The following is a 27,177-nucleotide window of genomic DNA, read 5'->3' on the forward strand; positions in this document are numbered from 1 at the left end:
AATGAATCCACAGCCTTTCATTTTCTTTTCCTTTTTTTCTTTGTTTCTTCTTCTTCTTCTTCTTCTTCTTCTTCTTCTTCTTCTTCTTCTTCTTCTTCTTCTTCTTTTTTTTTCAGACAGGGTTTCTCTGTGTAGCTTTGTAGCCTATGCTGGCACTTGCTCTGGAGACCAGGCTGGCCTCGAACTCACAGAGATCCGCCTGCCTCTGTCTCCCGAGTGCTGGGATTAAAGGCGTGCACCACCAATGCATGGACGCCTTTCATTTTCTGTGGGATCAAAAACATAGCCTCTTCCCCAAAGCAACACATCTTTGACTTCCATTTTGAAGTCAAGACATTTTAAAAACCTATAAATTGGTTTAATCCAGCAGCCCCCATAACCCAATGTGTCTCAGCAAGTGTCACTCATCCATCAACAATCAAAGAATCTAAAGACAACACAATAGCATACAGGATCCAGACCCCTGTGTTTTTTTCATCTTTAAGTGGCTTTTAGTTTATATTACTTTACACCTTTTTTAAGGACTTTATTATTTTTTAACTAATTTTTTTCTATGACTATATACTTTCTCTCCTAAGTTTATATTTTTAAACACACTGTAACCTATTTAGAGGTTTCCTTCATCTGGACCTGTCCTTCCTGAGTATCTGTAATATTTCTGTCTGCATGACCAAAATCTTAAATTTTCTTTAGCTTTCTCAGGTTTTACACTGGATATTCCTGACCGCACATTGGCCACCATATGTAAATGGAATTTTTTGTCATGATGGCTGGCTCCCAAATAACCATATAGAAACATTGTTGCTGGACATTGGTGGCACACGCCTTTAATCCCAGCACACGAGAGGCAGAGGCAGGCAGATCTATGTGAGTTCGAGACCAGCCTGGTCTACAGAGTGAGTGCCAGGATAGGCTCCAAAGCTACACAAAGAAACCCTGTCTCAAATAAACAAAGAAAGGGCTGGAGAGATGGCTCAGAGGTTAAGAGCGCCGCCTGCTCTTCCAGAGGTCCTGAGTTCAATTCCCAGCAACCACATGGTGGCTCACAACCATCCGTTATGAGATCTGGTGTCCTCTTCTAGTGTGCAGATATACATGGAAGCAGAATGTTGTATACATAATAAAAATCTTTGAAAAAAAAGGCAGATTTAGATTTACAAGAAAAATAAAAGAAAAAAAAAGAAAAAGAAAAGAAAAAAGAAACATATTGTTAATTATAAATGCTCAGCCGATAGCTTAGGCTGGTTACTAACTAGTTCTTATATCTTAAATTAGCCCATATTTCTTTTTTTAAAAAAAATTATTTACTTATTATGTATACAACATTCTGCTTCCATGTATATCTGTACACCAGAAGAGGGTACCAGATCTCATAATGATGGTTATAAGCCACCATGAGGTTGCTGGGAATTGAACTCAGGACCTCTGGAAGAGCAGTTGGTGCTCTTAACCTCTGAGCCATCTCTCCAGCCCTAACCTGTATTTCATATCTGCACTCTACCACGTCCTGGTTGTACCTTTTTCCACATGGCATGTTCATCTCCTGTTTCTCCTGAGTCTTGCTGGAGAACCCCTGGCTCTGCCCCTCTTCTTCCCTGCATCCTCTCCATTTGGCTCTCCTGCTTAGCCTCTTTCTGTCTAGCTATCAGCCAGTCAGCTCTTTATTAATCCAATCAGAAGGCACCTTAATGAAGACACATCTTCACAGTGTACAAAAAGATTGTCCCATAACACCCAGTTCTGCAAAGAGGGCCATGGACAGAATACTAATTCTGAAATCTGTTATCAAGCACAAAGACATAGAACAGCTGGGGGGTCGTGGTCACAGAGCACATGATAACTGTTCAGCTCCCAGTTGGCTGGGGACATTTTTGTTTGGTTGGCTCTCTTTTTTTTTTTCGGAACAGGGTTTCTCTGTGTGGCTTTGGAGCCTATCCTGGCACAGAGATCCACCTGCCTCTGCCTCCCTAGTGCTGGGATTAAAGGCGAACGCCACCAACGCCTGGCCGGCTGGGGACAATTTTGACCTCAACTGCTTAGTACTTATGGTGGGACTTGGGGTCCAACCTGAGGGCTGAGTTATTTGGAGAGGATAATGAGCATGTATGTCACAGTGGGCTGGGCCTGCAGCTGCCTAGTGGGCGGCTCAGCCTAAGCCCTATGGAATAAACCCTGGGGTTTGGGTCCTGAAACCAGAGGCTGGAGGGAGTGCTAGGCATTCCGCAGGCTGGGGAGAAAGGGGTCTTTGTTGCCTGAAATTGAGCCCTCCCTCAGCCTCTTTGCATGCCCAGGCACTCTGCCAATGACAGAGGAGAGCCCGCATGGTGTTGTTGGGGATGCCAAGGCCTCTGCTGGAACCACAACCCATCCTGGCCTGGGTGTCACCCATCATCTGTGCCCTCCTCACATCAGAGGCCAGGACAGGTACAACAGAGGGTACAGGCCCAGCCAAAGGGCCAAGAGAGAGGGGAGTTAGGGTGATAGTTAAGTTGGAAACCTCTTGCCATCATCATGAGGCATGCTGGCCTGCATTGTCCTTGGTTCACAAACAGTAAACTGAGGCTCAGAGAAGGGAAGGACTGAGCACTGAGAAAAAGGCCACAAGGCCAAGCTGGAGCCTTCAAAGTCCCATTGGCCCCTCTGTCCAGCTGTGGCGAATGTGAGAATTTCTGGGGAACTTAGGACCAGCTTGGTCCTTCTCTGAGAACTGACAGAGTGGTCATGCTAGAGCTGGTGATGGCCAGTACCCTTCTAGGTTTATGAAATTAGCTCAGTGTTTAAAAGAACTTATTAGAGCAGGTGTTGGTGGCACACACCTTTAATTCCAGCACTCAAGAGGCAGAGGCAGGCAGGATCTCTGTGAGTTCAAGGCCAGCCTGGTCTACAGAGCAAATTCCAGGACAGCCAGAGCTACACAGAGAGAAACCCTATTCTTAAAAGACAAAACAAAAACAAACTTGGGTGGTGGTGGTGTCTTTAATCTCAGCATTCAGGAGGCAGAAGCAAGAGGACCTCGGTGAGTTCTAGGCCAGCCTGGTCTACAGAACAAGTTCCAGGACAGCCAGGGCTACAATAGTTTATTGATGTTCTGGGTAGCGGGACCCTGGTACACTCCCCTGCTCACTTGCCCCTCCTCTGCCGTCTCCTAAGCCTGCCTCCACCAGGCCTGTCAGAGATCTCTGCTCTCTCTGGCTCTTGATGGTCCCTTTCCTTGTCCCAAATGCTGGGGTTCCTCTGGGGCTCCCCTCTTCATTCCACAGGCAGAGTATTCAGACTGGTGCTGGGCTCTGGACTTTGCCTGCAGCCTCCTCTATGGCCTCTTGCTTTGTGGGTGATGTGAGCTGGGAAACTTAAGATAGCCCACAACTGGGGCAGCCAGGCCTTGCCCTGACCTGGAGGCCCAGCTGGGGGTGGGGAGAGCAGGCTTTGGAATGCATAACGCTTGTGCCTACCCCTTCCTCAGACATGGTTAAAACAAAGTCTCTTCCTTTGTCCAGACACCCCCACCCCCCACTGCTTGTTTAATAGGATTGGGCGGGGTGGAGAGCGGGCCTCTGGTGGGGCAGGACTCCCCCTGCATAGGCACAATGGGGCCCTGTGAAATCACACTGCCCCCTGCTGTGATGTCAGGGGCGGTTACAATGGTTCGACCCAGGCTGGGACAGATGGCTGGGGACTGGGCCATGGGGGTGGGATGGGGACACCTGCACCAAGGAGCTAGGCACAGGCTGGGAACCAAAGGACAGGCCCAGGGCCCCACAAAGGGGCCCTCGCCCAGTTTTGGTCAGAGTCAATACTTGAGAAGACAGGGTGAGATGAAGACAAAGACAGACAGACAGACAAGGGTCTGCAGGCCATGCCCCCTGCTGTCATACGACCATGGCTGACAGCAGGGGTCTGTGCAGAGGTCTCTTGGAGAAGCAGGGTAGAGGTATTAGGGTAAGGGGACGGTTTCCAGGGCTGAGAGGGCCTTGCAGGGAGGAGGGCCTGTGGAGTTAGTGTGAGTCAGGGGACAGCGGGGGCGGGGGAGGGGCGGGGAGTCTGGGAGCAGTAACTATGTGCAGACGTTGGGATTGGCCAGAAGCCCCTGGACCTGGTCCCTGATGGAGATGGCCTGGCCATCTAGCAGGGGACCTGGTCCTGAGCTTCCAGGCTATGCCAGACCAATGTGGAAACTGCGTGGCTTGGCCTGGGCTGCCGAGCAGGGAATGTGATGAGATTGCTGAAACCCAGCCTGGGCCTAGGGGGAGGCAGGGGCCGTCCTCAGCGGGCATCTGCATGGGCAACAGTTTCAGAAACAGGCTGGCGTGGTGCTGAGGCTAGGGGTGGCAAGTCTGGGAGTGCCACCCTGCACTTGAGGGTCACCCTGCCCCTGGGGGGTCATCCTGCCCTTAGGGGGAGTCACCCTGCACTCCCTTATACTACACCACCACACCAAAGGCCCAGGAGAGCGTTGCAGGCTCTCCTACTATGTCCTCGTCCAGCCCATGGCTTTTCCCACCGAATCCCAAGAGAAACCATCCAGCCTTCAAATGTCAACAGAGGTGCTCCTTGTCATATCCCAAAGCATCAGTCACCTCGTAGCTATGGCATTTTGTTCTATAACCTCACCAACCTTGGTCTTTCTATCTGTAAAATGGAATAAATGAGGAGGAGTCTTGCAGGGCCATGATGGGGGGTGCTGGGGGTGTAAGGTAGTGGGGGGCTGAGGGTGTAAGGTAGTGGGGGGCTGAGGGTTTAAGGTAGTGGGGGCCTGAGGGTGTAAGGTAGTGGGGGGCTGAGGGTGTAAGGTAGTGGGGAGCTGAGGGCGTAGTTCAGTGGGTAGAGTGCTTGTTCGCACACAGGAAACCTGGGCTCAATCCCCATTACTGCATAAACCAGGGTGGGGTGGACGGCTGCCCGTCTGTCAAGCCAGCTCAGGAAGGAGGATCATAGGTTCAAATTCATTCCATGTTAGAGGAGAGGACTTTGTTGGCTCCATCAAAGGGCGGCCGCAGCCCCTGCAGCTTGGAGCCCAGGAAAGGTAGCTGGCTTCATGCTCATTGCCCACAGGGAAGACTGAGGGCAGACATAGGGCTCTGCTCTGGGTGGACATGAGCAGGCTGGTGACACAGGGCTGTTGGCAACAGGGTCACCCGGGACTCAGTGTGGGCATGGAGGTGGAACAGGCTTATCCTAACCAAATGAGACCCTGGTGTGGAAAGGGGCTCAGCCCCACCCACAGATGATGGGGGGGGTCAAGGCAGAACCAGGCTCTTCTGGGGTACACTCTTGTCCCTCACCTCAAGGGCTCTCTCCTACCTTAGTTTTAGCTAGTGGGCCCCCCTCAGATATTCCAGAGTGAGCCAGGTGGTCCTCTCTGGTTCCTTTCCCTAAGCCTTGTTCTCACTCCATCGTCATCGCCACCCTACTGCTGAAGGCCCAGTAGAGACAGAAAGACCTCAGGGGGCCTGGTTCTTGTCTGGCCTCTGTGCTGGCCTCACACAATGGGAATTAGTAACCACTTAGGGGAGGAACCAAACAGCAAGCCACTTGGATGCCTGGGGTGTAGTGTTTAGGAATGTTCTGGAACTTCAGTCTCCCCAGATCTGACTGTCTCCCCTGCCCCTTTATTTTGAGACAGGGTCTTCTCGTAGCCCAGCTCCCATTAAAACAGAATCTTTGAACACCTGATCCTTTTGCTGAGTCCATAGGTGTGTGCCACCGAGTTCAGCTGCTTAGATCTTTTCTGGAGAGCCCATGGTGGCAGAGGGAGGAGCTTCCTGTCATGGTGGTTGAAGTCGGTAAATGGGAAAGCCGGACTTGACTGACCTCCCAAGAGAGCTGAGTAGTGGCTCTGGAAGGTTCCACTCTGCCCTGGCCTCAGTGTTCAAACCTTTAAAATGGGACATCACACCAAGCACTTAAGAGCAGTGGGTGGTGGCTGGCAGCCAGGGGATTCCCTGCTGTGCAATGTTACTTTTCACCCACAGGGCTCTGGCTCTGGTAGCTTTTGTTTGCTTTAACTGGTGATGTTGACTTTGATCCTTGGTTACAGCAGCACTTGCCAGCTTTTCCCCATTGGGAGCTTGCTTTTAAGCCTTACTATTCTTTCACACTTCCTTTTCTAAGATTTTGTTTTTAAGCTGGTGGCGCACACCTTTCATCCTGGTACTCAGGAGACAGAGGCAGGTGGATCTCTGGTCTAAAGTGAGTTCCAGGACAGCCAGAGATATACAGAGAAACCATGCCTGGGGTGGGTCAGGGAGGTTTTGTTCTTAATTACATGTGTGTGTCCATGCACATAAAAGTAGTTGTCTGTGGAGGCCAGAAGAGGGCGCTGGATCCCCTGGAGCTAGGGTTACAGGTAGTTGTGAGTCACCACATGGGTGTTGGTTCTCTGCAAAAGCAGTAACACTGAGCCATCTCTACAGACACAACACTTCCTTTCCTTGGAAGGGCCAACAGTCCACTTGCAAGAGAGCAAGGACATGAGCTCCACCCAATGTAGAGTGAGAGAATCTATATGAACTATTTTGAAATCTATAAATCAATCTCTCCGTCTACCGACCTACTATCATCCTTCTATTTTCTTTCTTTCTTCTTCTTCTTCTTCTTCTTCTTCTTCTTCTTCTTCTTCTTCTTCTTCTTCTTCTTCTTCTTCTTTTTTTTTTTTTTTTTTTTTGATACAGGATTTCTCTGTAGCTTTCTATCTATTTTAGAAACAAGTCTCTCTGTGTAGCCCAGGCTGGCCTCAAACTCATGTTCCTCCTGTTTCATTCTTCCTCAGCACTGGGATTTCAGGGTGTGCCACTAAGCTTGACTCTTCCTCATTTATTTGTTAACTCGGCTGTTTATTTGTGCTAGCATGAACTCATATGTGTTTCTTTCGTACTTTGGGTCCTAAAGTGATGTCACCATATTTGTTCTGTTGCTCACCTTGCCCTAGATCTGCCCAGTGGAGGCTTTGTCATCTTGTTCCTGTGTGTCCTCAACATGGTCTGTCTGGGTTGTTTTTGTTTTGTTTTGTCTTTTTGGTTTGTTTGTTTTTTGAGTTCTTCCTTACTCTTTGTAGATGCTCCTGCTCCCAGCTCATCTTGGAGTTTCCCTGCCTGAGCCCTAGGGTTTTCTCTGAGAAACCATGGTTATTTTTATTGGAGAGTGGAGCCCTAAGACTGGGTAACTAGTGGCTACAAGGGCATCACTACATCCAGTCTTCCTAGGGAACACACTTCAGTTTGCATTCATTTAAAAATGAAGTTCTGGGAGGATGAGATGGCTCAGTGTGTAAAAGCACATATCTGGAAAACCTGGTGACATGGATTCAACTCCCAGACCCCAAGGGTGAAGGCAACAATGGACTCCCAAAAGCCGTCCTTGGGTTTTCATGCATGCACTGTGGTATGCACACACCTGTGTTCATATATATACTATTCAGGCATAAATAGTAATCATAAAATTAAGGGCTGAAAAGATGGTTTAGTGGTTAAGAGCAATGGTTGCTCTTCCAGAGGACCTGGGTTCAATTCCCAGTACCCACATGGCAGCTCACACCCGTCTGTAACTCCAGTTCCAGGGTTCCAACACCCTCACAGAGACATACATGCAGGCAAAACACCAATGTATATAAAATGAAAATAAATCATTAAAAACAAATAATAAAATTAAATGGCATTTTTACTTTTGCTGATTAAAGTGTTCATTGGTACATCAGGTAGCCTCTCGCTACCACCCACCTCTGAGCACTGGGCAGTCTTTGGCCCTCACTTGATGCCACCGTCTTACAGGTCCTTAGGAAAGCCTTACACCCATAGGGGCTCAACGGGAAAAGCACCTGAGGTTGACACCTTTATGCTGAACCACCTCTTTTACTATGTCTGTTCAAATGAGGACATCAGGTAGTTACCTGAGGACAGGACCTGTGCTGATTCTTCAAACTCTGTCAGTAGTGAGAGCTTGGAACCTCTCTGAAGAGAGTGGTCACCCTGGCTAGGTCAGGTAAGGGTCAGCCATAGAGATCTTGACTCAGCCACTGTGCCTAGGACACCCAGGTAGCCTAGCCTGGCCCTAACGGGCAGGTCCTAGCTGCTTTGAATGACCATGTTGTCACCCAGGCCCAGCCACCCAGGTGTGTCTCACCAATGCTCAGTGGGCTAACAGGACAGAGGAGGCCAGCTTCAACACCTCAGAGCAAGTGGGGTGCTTGCTGGTCTCTCTTGTCTCTCCATTACTCGATACTGAGAGCCAGGAGGCCTGAGTTCCAAGCTTGGCACAGCCTGCTTGAAAACTTCAGTGTCTCCCCATTGCTGTCAACTTAAAGTCCTTGCTGCCGGACCTGCCTTATGAGGCCCTGGGGATCTCTCAAGCATCCCACAGCGTCATGCTTTAATAACACCAAATTGCTTGCAGCTCCCTTGCACAACTGTGTGGTTTCACACCCCCACACCCGACTGACTGCCCTGTTCCCTCCAACTGCTTCACTGGTCAATTCCTCCTAGTTCCAGAGGCAGCCCAGGGCTGTCCCCTTCTCCAGGGAAGCCTTCCTTTGGAAGTTCTGCTCACTTAATCATTCTCTGGTTCCCTGTGTGTGACATCTTCCAAAGTCCCCACTGTGACCAACCTGATATGTAAATCCAGTAGAGGCAAATGCTTGGGATTTGAAGAGGGGAATGACTTCCTTGGAGGCTTTGGCTGTGTGACCTTGGGCAAGTCACTGCCCTTCTCTACACTTCATGAGAAAATGGGGGTGGGGGTGGGGGGCTCCTCTAGGCCTTTTTTCAATTCTGGTCTGACTCTAAAAAGCTATGTGGCCTCAGGGAAGTCTGGTCACTGGACATAGCCTTAGCCTTCTTCCATAAAATAGAGATGCCCACAAAAATTCGTGAATGCCTTGACTCCAACATGACGAAACGTGTAAAGGCTTTGTAGCTAGCCCTCCTGTCTGTTATAGCGTCTCCCACCAGGGGAATGAGTGGGAGGAAAGCTAACAGCTATTCTCAATACTTCCCAGCCCTGCAGAAGCCTAGAGATCAAAGGTGATCAGGCTTGCTGGTGTGGAGGCCGGGGCATGCTCCCTGGCTTCCTGCCCACTCCTTCTCCAAGGGTGACACAACACCCTTCCTTGTTGTGCAAGCTCTATTTAAATTCAACGCTTGGAGTCGGGGGTCCCCTTTGGCCCCAACAGGCAACCACAGACCCTACTGAGCATCCAGGATCAAAAAGCCAAGGTCAGTTTCAACCATCTGCAGCTTTATTCCAGAGCAGAAATAAGTTGTTTTCTAACAATAAATATAAAAAAAAATTAATAAGTTAAGGTTCAAAAAAACAGAACAAAAACAACCCAATAAAATCAGTAACACTGACAGCATAGCGACAGTCGTCCAAAGGGGCTAGAGATGAGGTGGCTGGGCAGTGACTCTCCTGCAAGTCTGGCCAGCCCCCAGCCTGGGAATGTCTACTGCAGGGCATCCTCTGTCCCCAGCCTTGGCAAGGTCCCTGCCACACACTCAATCTTTCCACAAGTACAAAATAAGTATTAAAAAAAAAAAAAACCTCAACACAAACAAGCATCCTGAGGGGGCCCCAGGAAAGTAAGAAATTGGCCCAACAAGGGCGGAGGGCAGGGCCCTGGGTCTGAAGAAGGCACTGGTAGATGGGTGTGGCTCCACCCAGCCAAGTCCATATTCTACCCTCTACCAATGAGGGTGGGGCTTACGGTGCCCTAGTCATCTGGTCTTGGGCTCAGCGCCCAACCTCAGCTCCTGAGGTGGCTTCTTGGGGAGAAAAGGTGATGGGAAGGTCTGTTCAGAAAGGTCCCACGTGGCAGTCAATGGTCTTGGTGCCGCTCTAGCCCCAGGGCACACTGGGAATGCAATGGTAACCGCTAAGTGCTTAGCTGGGTCCTTGGCAGAGGAAGAGGCCCCTGCCCAGAATCCAGGGGTTTCCCTAGCTCAAGCCAGGGTGTCGTTCAAGAGGCCCCTGCAGAGTGAGTCCTCAGGGTGTCGTAGATGAGGAAGTCGAAATAAATTAAGTCCTAGTGGCCCGGCACAGGGACGGCAGGGAGACCACTGCGTTTTTTTCAAGTATTGTTGGTCAAGGTGGGCACAAGGCTCTGCCGGACTCAGATGGGGATCCCCACAGTGTTCACCTGGTCCTTGAGTCCCAGCAGGCTGTAGGCAATGCGCTTCTGGTGGCCGGGAAGACGAACCCCAATCCTCTTGATGTCACTGTGGGTGGGGAGGGAGAGAGGGAGTTAGGGACAGGGCTGAGAGGCAGAGAGGAATGCAGGACACAGGAAGGGGACTTTGAGAGGTCCTGTGGTGAGGGTGGTCCGGCTATGGCGGGAAGGAGTCACATCCTAACATGGGCTGCCAACTGACTCCCACTGAGCCTCTTTTCCAAGCAGCTCTTCACAGGGAGTGTGGGGGAGGTGCTGTGTGTGTGTGTGTGTGTGTGTGTGTGTGTGTGTGTGTGTGTGTGTGTAAGCGGGAACACACACGTGTATAACAGATGGGGATGTCAAAGGGCTGGCTCACTTTGGGAGCTGCTCACTTTATTCTGAGACATGGTCTCTCAGCACCAAGCTCACGGACATGCCTGTCTCCTCCTCAGCACTGTGAGTGCCACTGTGGGTCCTCATGCTTGCCCAGCAAACACTTTACTGGAAGAACAATTTGCCCAGCCTTAGATGCCCTTCTTACCCCTGTCTCCTAGGCTAGGAAAGTGAATCTCAGAGAGGTATAGGGACTTTTCCGAGGCCACACAGCTAGGAGGTGCCAGAGCTCAGAATTACACCAGCTGTGAAGAAATGTCTTCCTGTTTTCCTCCCTAATCGACAAGGGGCAGCTTCAGGTAGTGGCTTTTCAGGGATTCTCTAGGAGTGTCCTATCAAGGCCCTTCATCCAAGGACTGCCCCATCCACCCCCTCCACTCTTTCTCTCTCATCCCTCCCCAACTCCAATGGCAAGTATTGACCCTTCAAGGATAAGGCTCTGCCAGACCCTAGTGGGCAAGGCCTGCAGGTCACCAGAGGCAGGCTGCCTTTCCTGTGGGAATTCGAGGGATAATATCGTCCAACCCAGGGCTTAGGATTCAGTGCCAGGCTGACAATGGGTCACAAGGGACCCATGAGCAAGGGGCAGGCTGGCCTGGCCTCTCCCCCAACCCCCATTCTAGGCAGAGCCACGCAAGCTTTTTGTCAGCAGATGTCTGTTGCTAACTTCAGGAGTTTTCTCTTCCACTGTCCTCACCCACCAGCCCTCGCTCATGAAAACACCCAGGTTTTTACAGGCCAGCTCTTGGCTGTAATTGGAGTTAATTATATGGTACAAGCTCCGGGAGCTCGCAATGCCAGAGACATGACTTTCCCACAGGCTCGGAAAGAGCCAAGCATCGAGCAGGGATGGGCAGACCCAGGTGGGGAGGGAGGGAAGGAGGGACTGCTCCTGCTGCAAGCAAGAAGGCCAGAAGACAGATGGGGGGAGACACGGGGGTGGGGGAACCACCTCCAAGCTCTACCACAAAGCGGCTGGGATGTTTTGCACACCCCTTAAGGGATCATAGTGTGGGGACTGGATAAGCAGAGTAACCACCAGGGAAGGGGCTCTTATGCAAAAGGTGGGGCCCTAGGGAACTGGGGCTCACTGGGCCTGATCCCATCCTGCAGTGCTGAGTAAATGGGTGTGTATGTGAACACCACTGTAGGGCTGCCCCCTGCCCCACCTTGAAGCCTTCTCCCCAGCAGAGCAGTTCCTTTCCAGGCTGAGAGTCTAAAGATTCTCAGACCAGATTCATGTCAAGGCTGTGGTCGGTCTGGTTGCACCTCCCAAGCCCGTTTCCTTTTACAGAGGCGATGATGTATTCCTGAGCAGTGCGCTCGTTCCCCAAACAACACAACCAACCAACCAACCAGCCAGCCAGCCAGCCAGCCAGCCTTCCTGAGTCAGGGTCTCGCTGTATAGTCCTAGCTGGCTTGAACTCGAGTGCAGACCGTCAGACTGTCCTTGAACCCAGAGGTTCTTTCTTTCTCCCTACCTCCCCAGTGCTGTGACTAAAGGGCACCTTTTCTTGACGACATATAGAACAATGCACTGGGGTGAGAGTTAGAGACACGCCAGGGTCCAGGCTGGCCCCCGTTCCCACCTCCGCTCTCCCCTAAGGGATGCAGTGCAGATATCCCATTGACCCTTGTGCATAAATGGAGAGACATAGGCCAGGTCACTTCTGTATCCTCTTTTCTTTCCCCTGAGCCAGAAATCCCAGGAATGCAAGTACCCATCTTCATGGTCTCAAAAAACCTACCATGCCCAGGGCAGGGTGGGGGGTGGGGGATAATAGTACCCAGAGACTCAGGAGTTGCATCATTCACACCCAGCAAGTGGATTCCAATCCTTAAGACCCATCTAGAGCTTGTGCCCAGCTTGCACACAGGATGCTGTATTCTGTAGCTTTAATGTTGGGCAGGACTGGCTTCTGGGTCCGCTGTTTTGTTCAAGATACAGTACAATCAAACACTTTCTGTGCCAGGTGTTGGTGGCGCACACCTTTAATCCCAGCACTTGGGAGGCAGAGGTAGGCAGATCTGAGTTCGCGGCCTGGTCTGGTCTACAGAGAGTTCTAGGACAGCCAGAGCTGTTACACAGAGAAACCCTGTCTCAAAAAACCAAAACCAACCAAACAAACAAACAAACAAAAAACCCCACTATCTCAGGTCCTCAGAAAGCCATTTTGATTGTATCCAGCTAGGAACTCAAAATAGCATGGGAGATGCCCGCTGAGAAGAGATAGCGCTGAGAAGAGATAGCGACTATGGGGAGAGGAGACCAGGTCCTTGGAAAGGGAGGCTGCTCAAGGCAGGGAGGGACAACTGAAGCCTAAATCATGGCCCTACCAGGAAGGGGACTGATTTCTTCTACCACGGGGTCCTGTTGGGCTCCATGGTACGGTCAACAGTCTGTGTGTTCAAAAGGCGCTCAGATCCATCCCCACATCCTCTCAGAGAGTCAGAGGTAACCCTGTGAGTCGGTGGGTCTGAACATAGAAGGAAGGAGCGCTCAACGACTTCCGGGCTTTATCCAGACACTTTCCAAATAACCCGTGAGCATGCACACTGCCTGCTTGTGTGCACTGCCTGTCTGTCCAGGAACCTGTCCTGGCTCGTGGGAAAGGATTTGGCGAGGGGCGCCCCAGGCTATTTTGGGATGTTTCTACGGCCATGTGTTTCCTGTAAACCTGCTCCTCACCCTCAGTGCTGGTCACTAGAAGAAAAGGCTGTGCTTTCCTGGGGGAGAGGACCTGAAGGAACCCAGGGGGCTGACCCAGGTTGCCAGGGAAATGGAGAGGGACTCAGGAACCAGGGCATGATGTTTGGGCTCGTGGGAATGGCAGAATGAAAGAGATAAGGATCGAGACATCTCATCCATCTGAATCACACCCATTCAGTCCCCACATGGAGAAAGGGGCACCAAGGTCAAAGCCGGACCAAAATCATTTGCATGGCAGACCTGGGACATGAACTCAGGTGTGAGCCCAGATGCTGGCTGGCAGTATGGGACATGAACTCAGGTGTGAGCCCAGATGCTGGCTGGCAGACCTGGGACATGAACTCAGGTGTGAGCCCAGATGCTGGCTGGCAGCAGGAGGTGTCCTGGGTTCTCTTGCTAACCCTCCATATTCTTGCACTTCCCTCTACTCAGTTTTCCCTGTCCATTTCCCATGACCCACCGTTTTCATGGCCACAGTCATGGCCAGCAGGTCAGAAGCCCAGCTGGAGGTTGTCAGGGACCCCGGAGAATGTTTGAGTTTAAGCCCAGGTCCCAGAGCGGCTAGAACCCAGGAACATGGGACGCCCAGGTCATCTCCTCCAAGCAGTTCCCAAAACCTTCCCACCCCAGGGTTTGTTTCTAGTATGGCCTTGGACACTTGGATCCTGGGCTGTTGGGACCCACAACTATTTTTAGAAGCACAAAGGCTAAGAGGACAATGTTGCATCCCTCCAGGGACGGGAAGAGATGTCCCTGCCAAGGCTGTTCTGGGAAGGGTCAGTGATGGAGATGGGTGGGGTGGCGTGCAGAGAAGAGTGCTGAGGAGTGACCAAGTAAGTCACTTACATAGACTGACTAAGGGCATCTCCAAGGCCAGCAGGGGGTGGGTGGCAGGGCTAAGTTAACCACACAGGGAGAGGTTGGCAAGGCTCTGGTTCCCAGGCACCAGGAAAAGAACGCCAGGCTCTGGGTCCTGCTTGGTCAAAGCTAAAATCTGCTTCTGGTGGCTGTAGGATCCTGGGCCTATGGAAGCAATGATTCCTTACACTGCAGTCCAGGGTGGGCAAATAGCCCTCCATATAGGACAGCTTTGTGATGTCTGTATCTCCTGGTGTGTTCCCATTCTGGAGGAAGAGGTGTGTGTGTGAGGGGGAGAGTAACAGAGGGAAAGAGAGAGGGCGAGGAGGGGGAGGGGGAGTGACATTGGATCAGACACTGTCCCTGGAGGTGAACAGGAAGCCAAAGGTATGTACTCACTCATTGGACATCTGTACCACCTTCTCGATGGCTGTGTAGCCAGCTGCCATGAAGTGTTCCGTGTACTGTTGCATTTTGATGCTTTCCAGCCACTCGGACACTGTACGGAAGGGGACTCCCTCTGAACCGCTGGTGCTGGGCAGCCGGATGGACACTCTAGGGTGGAAATCCACAGGCTTTGAGTGAGGGGCTGCTGAACATGACCTACTAAGCCCCTACCCTCCTAACTCGGGCATAGGGCATAGGGCTGGCTGTGCCTCAGTTTCCTCTAAGTAAATGAGAAAGCCCAGACAGGGAAGAATTCATAAGATGTCCTGGTACCCTGTGCCTCAGTTTCCCCATCTGCATAGAGCTGGTTTCCTGTGCTGGTGTTACTGGACCATGCTTAGCTAGGCCTTTTCCTTTTTCAGTTACTGGGGACTGAACAATTCACCAGTTGGCTTCATCACCGGTGCTGATACGACACTTCTGAGCCCCTTCACACCCGACTCCCACCTAGTCATCCAGTCAACCTGAGAAGCCGAGCGACCCACATGAGTGAACTTGATGCTAGCATGGGCAAAGGACGTGAGGCTCACCGGGGGTCAAAGTCAGCCAGGGTCTTGAGGGAGTCAGGGGCTCGGATGAGCTTGTCCAGGATGCTGACAATATCAGCGAACTTGGGCCGGCGGGAGCGGTCCTGCTGCCAGCACTGCATCATGAGCTGGTAGATGGCAGAAGGGCAGTCCATGGGTGTGGGGAGACGGAAGCCGTCATTGATGGCTTTCATGACCTAGGAGAGAGACACGAGCACCAGGGAGGCCTTAGCAGGAAGCCACACAGAACCGTTACACAGACGCCCCGGCCCAGGGGCCCCAGCTCAGAAATAGGGAGAAGAGCCCCAGAAACAGACAAGCACCCTTTCTTAAGTACATACACAGTTCAAAGTCATCCATGGGGCAAGTGCTGAGGGGCCCTAGAGGTCAGCGCCATGGGCCCCGCAATCCAGCCTGCTCCCATCTCTACCCTCCCCACATACTGGGGATCAGCCTCTCTGCCATGTCTTAGCCTGTCTGCTTTATTCACTCTCCCAGGTCTCTGCAGGGATGTGACCCCTATGAGCAGAATCCCAGGCCTCCAGACTAGGTGAGGCACCAGGTACATGTAACATGCACACATACATGTACACACACATATACAAATGCACATATACACATGTATCTATACAGACGTTCATATACCTACACGCAGACATATGCGCACATGCATGTGCCTACACACACAGCCATGGACACACATGCAAATGCACACACACCCAACACACATTCACACGTGCACACAACAAATCCTCCTCTTCTTGCCACTTTTGTGTTCACTAAAGGGGCTGGCTGCTCTCCACGATGAGCCACAGAAGAACTGTCTGCGTGCCTCTACTCGATGAAGATTGAACCCAAAGCTCTTCTGTCAGGGAGGCCCCAAGGTATGGGAGGGAGGGAAACCTTGATACTGAATCAGTTTGGGAGAAAGAGGAGCCTACCTCGTGGTTTGACAGCTCCCAGTAGGGCCGCTCTCCGTAAGTCATCACCTCCCACATGACGATTCCATAGCTCCACACGTCACTGGCTGAGGTGAACTTTCGGTAGGAAATGGCCTCTGGCGCTGTCCACCGAATAGGGATTTTGCCGCCCTGCAGGAGACCAGCCCAAGTTACCCCTGTGCCAGCCAGACTCTCTATGACCTAGAGTCATCATCTTCACTCCTCAGGTCCCAGATCCAGCCCTCCACCCCCAGGTATGACAGACGCCACCTTTGACTCACACTAGTGGTGTAGGTGGCCTCAGGGTCATCCTCCAGCACACGGGACAGGCCAAAATCGGACACCTTGCATACCAGGTTGCTGTTGACAAGAATGTTTCGGGCAGCCAGGTCCCGGTGCACGTAGTTCATATTGGCCAGGTACTTCATGCCGGACGCAATGCCACGAAGCATGCCCACCAGCTGCAGCACGCTGAACTCACCATCCTTCTCCTGCAGACACAGTCCCTCAGTGTTCCCAGGGGCCCCAGCTTCCACCCGTTCCCTGCCCCCTCCCGCCCCCACCTCCCCCGACCATGCCCTTACCCTAAGGAACTTATCCAGGGCCCCATTCTCCATATACTCTGTGATGATCATCATGGGCTTGTCTGTAGAACATGGAAACAGGTGTGAGTGAGGCCAGCAAGCAGGGTGGGGGCTCACGCAGCCAGCGGCAAGTGGTCCCAGAACCAACCCTGACTACCTGGGCCACCCCTGAGCACCCCCCAGGCCTCACATTTAGAGACGACACCCTCTAGGCGGATGATGTTGTGATGGCTGAACTGGCCCATGATGCTGGCCTCGCTCAGGAAGTCCACGCGCTGCTTTTCCGTGTAGCCAGCTTTCAGAGTCTTGATGGCGACAGGTATCTCTTTCTTCCCTGATGATGTCTTCAGTGTCCCCTTATACACTTCTCCAAACTCTCCTGTGGACAGGCAAGGCGTGGAAATGTCCTCATTAAAGCCTGGGCATTAGGTGGACCACCCGTCACCTGTCTCCTTCAGGTGAACAGTACAAGGGTGAGCCTCACCTGCTCCAATCACCTTCTGCCTTGCAACACAGGATGGGTGGATCTCGGTGGTAAACTTGAGTACAGCCTGGTTGGGGTCTTCATAAGTGTGGGGGTCCACATAGGTCTTCAGGGGCTTCAATTGTTCTGGAAGGGAGAAAGAGACAGGGTGGAGGGGCGTTCACGGAGAGCCTGAGGAGGGGTTCCTGGGAGGTGAGGCTCTAGAGAAGGGGAAGGCACATGACTAGGGACCTCAGGAAGATTTGGATCAAAGGGTTTCAGCCAGAGACCCTAGGTGAAGCCTCTAGGTCCACCATAAGCAGGGAAAGCTCCCGGGGCACAGGAGCTGACTGGGGTTCCTGCATCTTACCTGACTTGGAAAAATAGACATCTTCGGAGGACTGGCGGGCTCTCAGGGTCCTCCTCCTGGAAGAAACCCCCCAGAACAAGACACACGTGGTCAGTACAGCCTGGGCTGGCCAAAAGGATCTACCGACCATGCCCTGGCCACACTGCCAAGCAATCCATTAAGCCTCCATGTGAGGCAGAGGGTAAGGGGAAGGCAGGGGAAGCCACCAGGTCCAGACTCACACTTGGAGCTCTCTGCAATGGCCACATAAGCAACTAGCACGAGGGTTTCTCTCGTTTGAACTAGCTAGAGCACCCTGCCCCATGTCCGGAACAAGTTAAGAAGGAACACAATGACTTACGGCCACTGTGGTCCCTAAAATCCCACTCATCCTCCCATAGGCAAGGATCCCACAAGCCTGGATTAAATTAGATTAAATCAGCTTGGCCTACTTGGGGCTCTGCCTTTCTGTATCCAACCAAGGCCCTTGGGGAACCCAGGAGGAGGTGTGACAAACCTTCTATGGATGAAGAAGCCGACTCCTGCCAGCCCTAGAAGCAAGACCACGCCAACAGCCACACCGCCGATCATCGCCATGTTGGCAGATCCCTCCGTGGCTGTTGGGAGATAGCAGCTGATGAGAGAGCCCCCACTCCAAATCCTACAGACACACCCTACTGCACTCAAAGCTCCCTTTAGGGACCTGAGGAGCCTGGGCACGAACAGCATGCTGAGTGTGTTTACTTTCAAGTTTCTTCAGGATTTCAATTTTTTAATTGAAAATTTTTTTTTTTCTTTTTCTGGTCACACTTTTCCCTTCCTAGATCCTTCTGCCCTACCAACTCCAGGCCTTCTCTTCTATTTAAGAAACAAACAAACCCGCAAAGAAACAAAACTAAAAAACACACATACACAATACAACCTTATAAAAACAAAAAGAAAATGGGAAGCAAAATATACAAATAAAAGACCAATAAGACAAACAGATTTGTTTTTAATTATGAATATATACATGGGGGTGTGAGTGCAGATGCCTGGCCCTGGAGTTATAGGTGGCTGGGAACTGTCCCACGAATGCTGGGAACTTGGGTCTTCTGCAAGAGAAGTACTCCATCTTACCCAAGCCACCTCTCCAGACTCCCTCCTGGGGACATTAATTACCAGCTCACAGCCAGGCAGAGGGGGGCCTTCCTGATGGTCCATGGAGGAAAAATTAAGGACCCTAATCTTTAGCTGTTTGTTAATTTTGTTTTATGTATTTATTTAAATATTCATTTAGGTTTTAAGGCAGAATGGCTCATTAGCCCAGGCTAGCCTCATCATGTTTAACTGAGGATGACCTTAAAACATCTGATCCTTCACAGGCACACACTGGGGATTTACACATGTATAAAGGATTGAACCCAAGGCGTTGGGGATGCTAGGTAAGTCCTCTACCAATTGAGCTATATCCCAGCCCAGTGCTCACACTTCCTTGTGCAGGGTTTGAACTCAGAAATATCAATACCAGGGCCACAGCCTCCCTTCACCTCTTAACACTGCCCTGAACACACATCCCTGGTCCTACATGCCAGTCTTGGTCCTGGCCCTCCCCCACATACGCTGCTCCATGCCCTGGCTAAAAGGAAGGGGGCATTGTAGACTCTTCCTCCCCGACAATGTCCTACTTAGTTCAGGGTCACCCCCGGTCCCCTGACTTACACAGTGTCTGGAACTCGTGCACCTTGCTCCCGGCGCCCTGGCCTTCCTGTGTCAATGCCTGCACCTGCACCAGGTAGGTAGTATCGGGAGCCAGGTCATCCAGGGTCACAGAGAAGCCTTCCGTGCGGCGCACATTGTAGCTGTTGGCATCCCCCTGTGGATGGTGGTGGTTAGAGGATCAGACAGTGAAGGTAAGGTAGGCCAGGGCCTCAGCTACGAGCCAAGACCCCAGCCAGAAAGGTGGTTTCCTGTGTTATCCAACTAAACAGATACTCTTGGGACCAGGAAACCAAGGTGCAGAAGTACAAAGACTCACCAGAGGCCAAAAGGGGGACCATGTGACCCCAGAACTGTCTGAATCCCAAACAGCCCACTCTAACTGGCTTTGAGAACCCAAAACATTCTCCCCCATAATCCTCTGCTGTGCTGTCCTGGGAGACCTCAGAGTCCCCGGATGCACTGAGCGTCTCCATGGCCTCTGCCCAAACTCAGCATTACCTTCTTGCGGTAGGTGACTTCGTACTTCCAAACGCGGCTCTGCTGTGGCACTGGGATGCTCCAGGTGACACTCAGTGAGGTGGTACTGCGGTCTTCGAGCCTCACCTTGGGGGGTTCTGGGCAGAGGAAGATGGGGAGGGGCATGAGAAGCCATTAAGGGGTGAAGGGTGGAGAGGTGAACGTCAGCTACCCCACATCCACCCTCTTCAGGCCCTGCCTTGGGCTCTTGAACTCCCGCCCTGACCGACCTCAGAGGCGCCCTGGGGACAGACCTTCATTCACGAATGCATAATAACTAAGGCGCTAGCTGATTGGAGACCAGGCAAGGCTTGAAGAGCCTTCTATAATATATTCTTCTGTGTGTGTGGTATATGTGGAATGTATTCACGTGGGTGTGTGCACCTTGTGTGTTAGCATGTATGCACACGTGTGTGTTCATGTGAAAGACAGAAATTGACGTTAGGCCTCTTCCTCAGTTACCCTCTGACTTATTTTTTTGGGACAGAGGATCTTACTGACTCTGGAGTTCACTAATTCAGTTAGACCCATAATCAAAGAGCTTCTGGGATCTGTCCTGTTCCCACCACCCCGCCGTTCAGGTTACAACGGCACTCACACTGTGGTGCCAGGTGTTTACATGAGTGCCAAGGACCCCAACCCAGTCTCCAGGGTTCTGCGGCAAGCACTTCCCTGACTAAGCGCCTTCCCAGCTCTCTAAGTCTTTCTGAAAAAAAAAAAAAGAAAAGAAAAAGAAAAAAAGAAATTTCCAGAGAAATAACTTGAAGTCCCAGGGCTAAGTGGTCCAGAGATGCCAGGCTGGGGAGGGCAGGTATGTGCTCATTCACTTGTGTGAGTGTGCGTGAGTGTGTGTGTGAGTGTGCATGAGTGACTCTGTGTGTGTGTGCGTGAGTGTGTGTGTGAGTGTGCGTTGAGTGTGTGTGTGAGTATGCACGAGTGACTCTGTGTGTGTGTGAGAGTGTGCGTGAGTGTGTGTGTGAGTGTGCGTGAGTGTGTGTGTGAGTGTGCGTTGAGTGTGTGTGTGAGTATGCACGAGTGACTCTGTGTGTGTGTGTGTGAGAGTGTGCGTGAGTGTGTGTGTGAGTGTGCGTGAGTGAGTGTGTGTGTGTGTAAGAGGGGGGGGGAGATGTGTGTATGTGGAGGAGCCAAAGCTTGTCTTCTTCCATTGCTCTCCGCCTTTTATTTTGAGGCAGAAATCTGTTACTGAAACCCATCCTGGCTTCTTCCTGGTCTCCGCCCGTGTGGGTTCTAGGGATCCTAACGCAGTCCTTATGTCCTCCCTTTGCCTCACACGGGCCTTGAACTCACTATGTAGCTGAGGATGCCCTTGAACGCCTGATTTTCCTGCCTCCACCTTCATAACATGCGTTGGGATTATAGGTGAAGGCCATCATGCCCGACAGGAATCTTACTAATTTATCTCTGGCTAGCTTGGCACTCACTACTTAGACCAGGCTAGCCTCAAACTCATAGAGATCCCTTGCCTGAATCCTGAGTGCTGGAGTTAAAGTTCTGCTGCCACACCCAGGAACGATGTTAGCCGCTCTTAGCCACTTATTGTTGTCTCTCTGAACACAACTGAGTCCCAGCCACCTGCCCTCGAGTCTCACCCAGGCAGGTCCCCCTGGGTAGTCACTATCGTCCCTCGGCTCACCTGTTTGGTTAATGCTGACACTGGCAGTGCGGAAGCTTCGGCTGCTCACCATGCCTGAGACGCCGTTGCGGGCCTCAACAGCAAAGGTGTAATTCATGTGTGGCTCTAGTTCACTGACGGTCACACTTGTTCGGGTCAGGGCATGAGGAGGCTCTGAATAGCGCACACTGGCCTCACAGGGCCCACACTCGCCAGACTCTGGCCAGCACTGTTCACAGGTGACGCTGTAGACAACATCCTTGCGGCCCCCGCTGTCCTTGGGGGGTGTCCAACGCAGTTCTACTTTGGCACCCATGCCGATGGCAGTGAGGTAGTGGGGGGCAGATGGTGGACCTGTCCAAAGACCACACAGAGGTCAAAGGGCAGTCTCCTCACTCAGCCACCCCTCCCCAGATTTCTGCAAGACTCACGTGTACAGGGCATTGACAATGGATCCTCAGGTGCCCTGAAATAGCCTTCTTCACACTGGCAGGAGGTGGCACCCTCAGATGATGGCAGGGTATGCTCTGGACATGCCAGGCAAGCGCTCTCGGATGCCTCAGACTTGAAGAACCCTGGCGAGCAGGCTGAGAGGCACAAGGACAGACAGGAGGTCAGTTCATATGTCCTTCTCCAGCATACTCTTCCTGACATCACACCCATGGCCTGTGCCTGCTGGGTACCAAAATAACCTGTCCCAAGTGCCCCAAACTCTGGTACATTTGATGCCAGCTGCCTCTTGCAAGAAGTGTCACACCTCCAAGCCTAGCACTCGAGGACCAGGCACTTGCCCCCAGCATAAGTAGGTCCTATAACCTGACTTGTGCAGACTGGCCCAGCGGGATCTCTACTGTGTACAGCAGATGTGAACTGACCAGGGTAGAGACTGTAGCCATGTACCCCCACCCCTGACTAACCAGCTGGCCTTCCCGGGTCAGGATGCCCCCCTGCCAAGGCTCCTGTACTCTAGGCCTCCATCTCTTTCCTGTTCCGGGGCTGGCCTCCAAGAGGCAGGAAAGGCCAGGCCCAGCTCTTCCCCTGGATTCGTTTCCAAAGCCATTTCATTTCTTCTCTCAGGGGGCCGCCAGGAAGTAGCCTTTCCTTTGTCAGTGGTCCATCCTGGCCCAGCTGGCTAGGGACTTGGGCACCTGACTCTGGGGGTCCCTCCTTACCGTGCTCCTTGCTCCAAGCCCTTTCCTGGCCTACAGGCAGGAAGCTGCTCAGACACAAGGCTCACCTCGCAAGGCTCACCAGGACTTGGGTGGCTTTGGAAGAGGCCAGAGTGCTGTCCCTGGGGACCCCTTTATCAAGCCTGCATGCCCCTTTTCACTTTTTCTTCAGGGAGGGTCCAGCATCAATCACTCACTGACCGCCTCCTCAGCCTACCCCCATGTGGTTCAAGGACTCCAAGGTAAAACTAAGACTCAAGGACAGAGAATGGGGATGTGTGACACGTCTACCCTGAAGTGGCTGGGCATCTGAGGAGCCAGAGGGGAAACTTCAGCTGGGGTTTAACGGCTGTGTAGAAGTTTAACAGGGCCGAGGTCCTAGAGTAGAGAATCAGGGTGAGTAAACGCTAGTCATACAGAAGGTATGAAGCGGCCTTCTGGATACAAACAGAAGGAATGGTCGCAGTGACGCAGGAAGCCAGTACAAGACTCCTGACCAAGCCAGGCTGGAGAGCATAGCCCAGCTCTCTTTGGGCAATAGAGCAGAGTGGAAAGGAGATGGGGTGGAGGGCAGGGGTCTATCTCGGGCTAGCCTGTGCCCTGCATTTGCTAGAAGTCAGGCAGACAACATCCTAACTCTTTGTGGCCCCTTGATGTAGCCCAGGTTGGCTCTGTCACTGGGGACATACACCCCTCTATTTGTGAACTTGGGCACCTATTTTGAGAAGGGAGTTAATTCAGAACCAATAGTCAGACAAAGGTACCAGCACCAGCTCTTAACCTGCACAAAGCATGAGTTCCTACAGATGAAGCTCGACTGTGCAGGGCCTGGACTTGACAATCTATTTAATCTTCAAGGTGATCCTTTATATGTGGGTGCATTCACCCCATTCTGCAGTTAAGAGAACTGAGGCTCTGACAGGCCAATTTGTTCAAGGTCTCCAAGCCAAAAGATAAAGCGAGGATGCCTGAAGCTAAGTCCCTTCCTCTGTCATCCCCTTCTGTTCCCAGGAACACCTCCAATTTGGAACAAAGTTCAGTGCTGTGCAAACCTGGTGCAAGCCATGAGTCCTGCTGCCCTGCTTTACCAACCAGGGAGTCCTGACCAGAGCCAGACCAGCCTGGAGAGAAGTGCCTGGATCGTTCCAAACACCACCCCAATGGGCTAATGGGGTTAGCTACAGTCATCTCCTCCAAGCTGCAAAGCCTCCTAGTGGGTTTGGGAGAGCTGTGTGTCACTGGCCTCGCTCCCGTTACATAGCTGTTACAATACAAAAATAGCTCTCTCCTTCCCTTAACTTTCACACAAAAATGAGACGCCAGAATGCCAGGCCCTGCTGATCCCAGCTTTCATTCCCTTAAAGCTCTCACTTAAACCCAGAGACGCCTGCATGTGAGTAAGTGTTGGTTCACTGGGGACCAAGGTCAGGGGACTGGCAGTCGGAGGGCCCAGCCCCCAAAATCACAATTTACCTCTTCCCAGCCCTGGTGCTCAGTGTGGTCACAAAGGCCTGAGCCACCTGCCAATCCTTATGTCCCTGTTCCCCACCATCTCATGCCAGGAGAGGAAGTGGGGGAAGAGATGGGTTCTATTCTTTGGCCCCAGAGCCTGGGGGTGGCCTGCCTGCCGGCAGGAAAAAGGGAATTTGGAGAGATTTCCGCTACGGATGTGCCAGATAATACACGAGAGGCGGCGTCCACAGGGCATGTGCTTGCCTGCCGAAAATGCATTGCCCCCCTCCTCCAACCACAGAGCCCTGGGGCACCCCCAGGCCCCACCTGCCAGAGTCTGCAAGTGTCTAGGGAGTCCCAGAACACGTTGTGAAGACCACCAGGACCCTCAGACTTGCTCGCATTTCCCAACATCCAGGGCAAGCAACAAAGGCCTCACACGCACAAATACACCCACCACACCAAGTACCCACCCACTGCCAATAGCCAGCCAGCTCAACTCCCCTATAACCTACACCAACTGTTCAGTTTCAGACTCCCTGGTGCTCCAATAGGACATCTATTACTCAGGTTCAAGTTTACCAAACAGAAACAAGCCCAACCTACGTGTCTGGCACGATGCTGGGAACTAGGATACCGTGGTGTGACTGACAGATTAGCATCTTCCCAGCTCCGGGGAATTCACAGCCTAGCTTTTATGCCTCATTTGAAATTATTTGTGCACATATAACGATCCTCTCTCTCCCTCCCCCACCCCCCAGACTGGCAGTTTTGAGAACAGGAGTGGGAAGCTAGTCTACCTGCCCCATGTGTGGCCTGGTGTGAAGGTCCTCAGCAGATGGGTCTTGAATAAATGGATGAATGAATGAAGGAAGGAAGGAATGAAGGCGTGAATGAATGGTAAACCCACCATGCACAGCCAAGGGCTTCAGAAGTGAGTGCCATTTCGGCCCCTCAGGGATAACATCCACTTGGCCCACCTGACTGGCACGAGAACCTGGCTCGGGCACACCTGGGGCACCTGTACAGTGTATCTCTGGCCCTAGTTGCCTGGCAGGCCTGGGCCACTCCAAGCAGGAGAACTGGGGCACAAGCACTGTAGCAAGGGCTGCACCCTGGTTTTTCCAGTTCTTGATGCCCGCCCCTCGGGTGGCAGTGCAGGGTGACTCAGGGACGGACGCCCTCTGTGTGGAGCTAATCCAGCTCCTTGTGGAGCCCCTCCCCAGGCCCAGCCACCTCTCAGGCTTCGGGTGGTGAGGTTGTGAGGTCAAGAGGTCAGTCCTGGTGGCAACTGGCCTTCCCAATCCAGGAACAGCCAGCAACCAGAACACTACCTCATTACCTTGGCCCTCTGCATGGAACCGCAACCTGTGAGTTACTGACCCAGGGCATGGAGGGTGCCCCCAACAGGCTCTGTGTTACCTACAGGAAAGGGGAACCCCATTCCTGATTCTAAGGGCCCTGCTCCTTTCACATATGCCCCGGGAGTTATCTGTGGGCATATCCGCCACCCAGCAGATAAGTGCTCCCCTCCGCCCACCCAGCCTTTATCTTGTTTGGCTTTCTCTGCCTGCCTCCTTCCTTCCGTTCAGGGGACCCGCTTACCTTCTTACCTCCGGTAACTAGGGAGGGGCCCAGCCTGCTTGGCAGGGCTACAGGGGCCTAGCCTTGCTCTTGGGAGCACAAGGATGAGGCTAGGGGATAGCTGCCACAACCCTTAGCCTTGAAACTCAGAGAAATAGGACTTAGTATCACATACCAGGCCAGGCATAAGCCTGAGAGCCGCTATCAACGTCCCTTAGAGTCCCCAGTCCCACCATGCTCCAAGATCACTGCTCTGGGCCCTGGGCTGAGAGTCCCTTCTCGACACCCACAGTAAATCACATGTAATAGCTCAGACTGAGAGAACGTGACAGCTTCTAGGATGCAGCCACAAGGTGGGCAGGTCCCTGAGAGCTACTTGCAGATGGTGAGGAAAAGCCCAAAGGGGGTCTGCCATAGTCACTGCACTCCACAGGCAATGGGGAGAGCATACACCATTCCCTCACTGGGCCTTGACCTCATCTGTAAAATGGGAGAGTCCTCAGCCTCTCTGGGTACTAGGCAGACATACATAGAGCTTGCCTATGAAGTGTTTACTCTGGTACCTGGAATAAAGTATTCCTGTATATGAAAGGGGGGCATGAAACTGGAGCCAGGCAGGGGCACCCCATAGGCCAGCCTTCCAGCTGTTGGGCTGAGCCTCTGGCCTAGGCCGCTGGCCACCTGCTCACCTGGCCTCAGTCTCCCTGGACTTAGGCGAGGCGCCAGTCGGGGGCCCTGCAGAAGCCAGCACAGGAAGCACAGACAAAGCAGCCCCCAGGGAGATGGCAGTCAGCCTGAGTGACTCCACTGTCCCCTGGGCAGGGCTGGGGGTGGGCTGGAGGGAGGTTGGCTCATTCCTGACATAGCTCTGGGTAGTTGCAGCCGGGCAGCATGCCCACCTGTCCACCTGGAAGGACCTTCCTTTCCTCTGACCACTTAACTCTTTCCTGTCTAGCTCCAGCCTTCCGGGGCGGGAACCCCCAGGAAGAACAAATATGCAGCCTGATTACCCTGGAAATGACCTTGACCAGAAGGAAGGTGCCACGCCCCCTCTCATCAGTAAAAGTTGTAACAGAAGCACCTGGGGCTACAGCTTAAAGACAGCCAAGCAGATCAGAAAGACCCTGTGCCCGCACCCATGTTCCCAGCACACCCAGCAATGGCCCTCTAGTCACCCCACCCCTCCCTCTGATGGAGCCTCAGCCCCGGTGCCAAGACCTGCCATCCCAGAGCTGCCCAGCGAGCCCGTATCAGTGCCAAGAGCTGAGTCAGGGATTCCACAGGATCTGGTCATTTCCTGCCCCACTTCCTGACCCATGGAGGCCTGGGTACTGCTGGGCAGCATGATTTAAACCCTGACGTAGCTGTATGATTCCAGGTAAGCCTCCAAGCCTCAGTTTCCTCATCTATTCAATGGGACCAACAAAGAGTCCTAGCCTCACAGAAAGGATGGAAGGACTCAAGAAGACGAACTTTTCAGAGCACACTGTCATTGACCCCGGCTCAGTGCCACTGTCACAGGCTGCTGAGCAGGATGAAGAAAGGAGAATTTTGAAATTGTGTCCATGATTGCCTGAGTGCATGCACACACCATGGCACGCTTGTAGAAGTATACTTGGTGGACCTGTCCCTCTCCCTGTGTTTGGAGAACTGCTCACAGGCTGCCAGGCTAGCATGGCAGGACCCTTTCCCTGCTGGGAAGAGGTGCAAAG

General features: G+C 52.4%; 1 protein-coding gene across 2 annotated transcripts in view; it reads right to left on the reverse strand.

The window, feature by feature from the left end:
- Positions 1–9,207: 9,207 nt before the first annotated feature.
- Epha2 (EPH receptor A2) overlaps positions 9,208–27,177 on the reverse strand; it is a 28,253-nt gene continuing 10,283 nt past the window's right edge. The window contains exons 4-17 of one of the 2 annotated variants that reach the window (XM_027399910.1): positions 21,692–21,847; positions 21,282–21,614; positions 19,610–19,725; positions 19,112–19,265; positions 17,928–18,027; positions 17,432–17,487; positions 17,083–17,208; positions 16,789–16,977; positions 16,599–16,660; positions 16,296–16,505; positions 16,015–16,164; positions 15,077–15,270; positions 14,499–14,654; positions 9,208–10,205 (exon numbers count right to left, since the gene is read on the reverse strand). In XM_027399910.1, the coding sequence (XP_027255711.1) occupies positions 10,100–10,205; positions 14,499–14,654; positions 15,077–15,270; positions 16,015–16,164; positions 16,296–16,505; positions 16,599–16,660; positions 16,789–16,977; positions 17,083–17,208; positions 17,432–17,487; positions 17,928–18,027; positions 19,112–19,265; positions 19,610–19,725; positions 21,282–21,614; positions 21,692–21,847 (2,108 nt within the window). In that variant the 3' untranslated portion in view covers positions 9,208–10,099. The remainder of the gene's footprint in view (positions 10,206–14,498; positions 14,655–15,076; positions 15,271–16,014; positions 16,165–16,295; positions 16,506–16,598; positions 16,661–16,788; positions 16,978–17,082; positions 17,209–17,431; positions 17,488–17,927; positions 18,028–19,111; positions 19,266–19,609; positions 19,726–21,281; positions 21,615–21,691; positions 21,848–27,177) is intronic. The other variant, XM_027399911.2, reaches the window with a different exon arrangement.

Source organism: Cricetulus griseus, chromosome 2 (genome assembly GCF_003668045.3).
Source record: "Cricetulus griseus strain 17A/GY chromosome 2, alternate assembly CriGri-PICRH-1.0, whole genome shotgun sequence".
NCBI classification, from domain to species: Eukaryota; Metazoa; Chordata; class Mammalia; order Rodentia; family Cricetidae; genus Cricetulus; species Cricetulus griseus.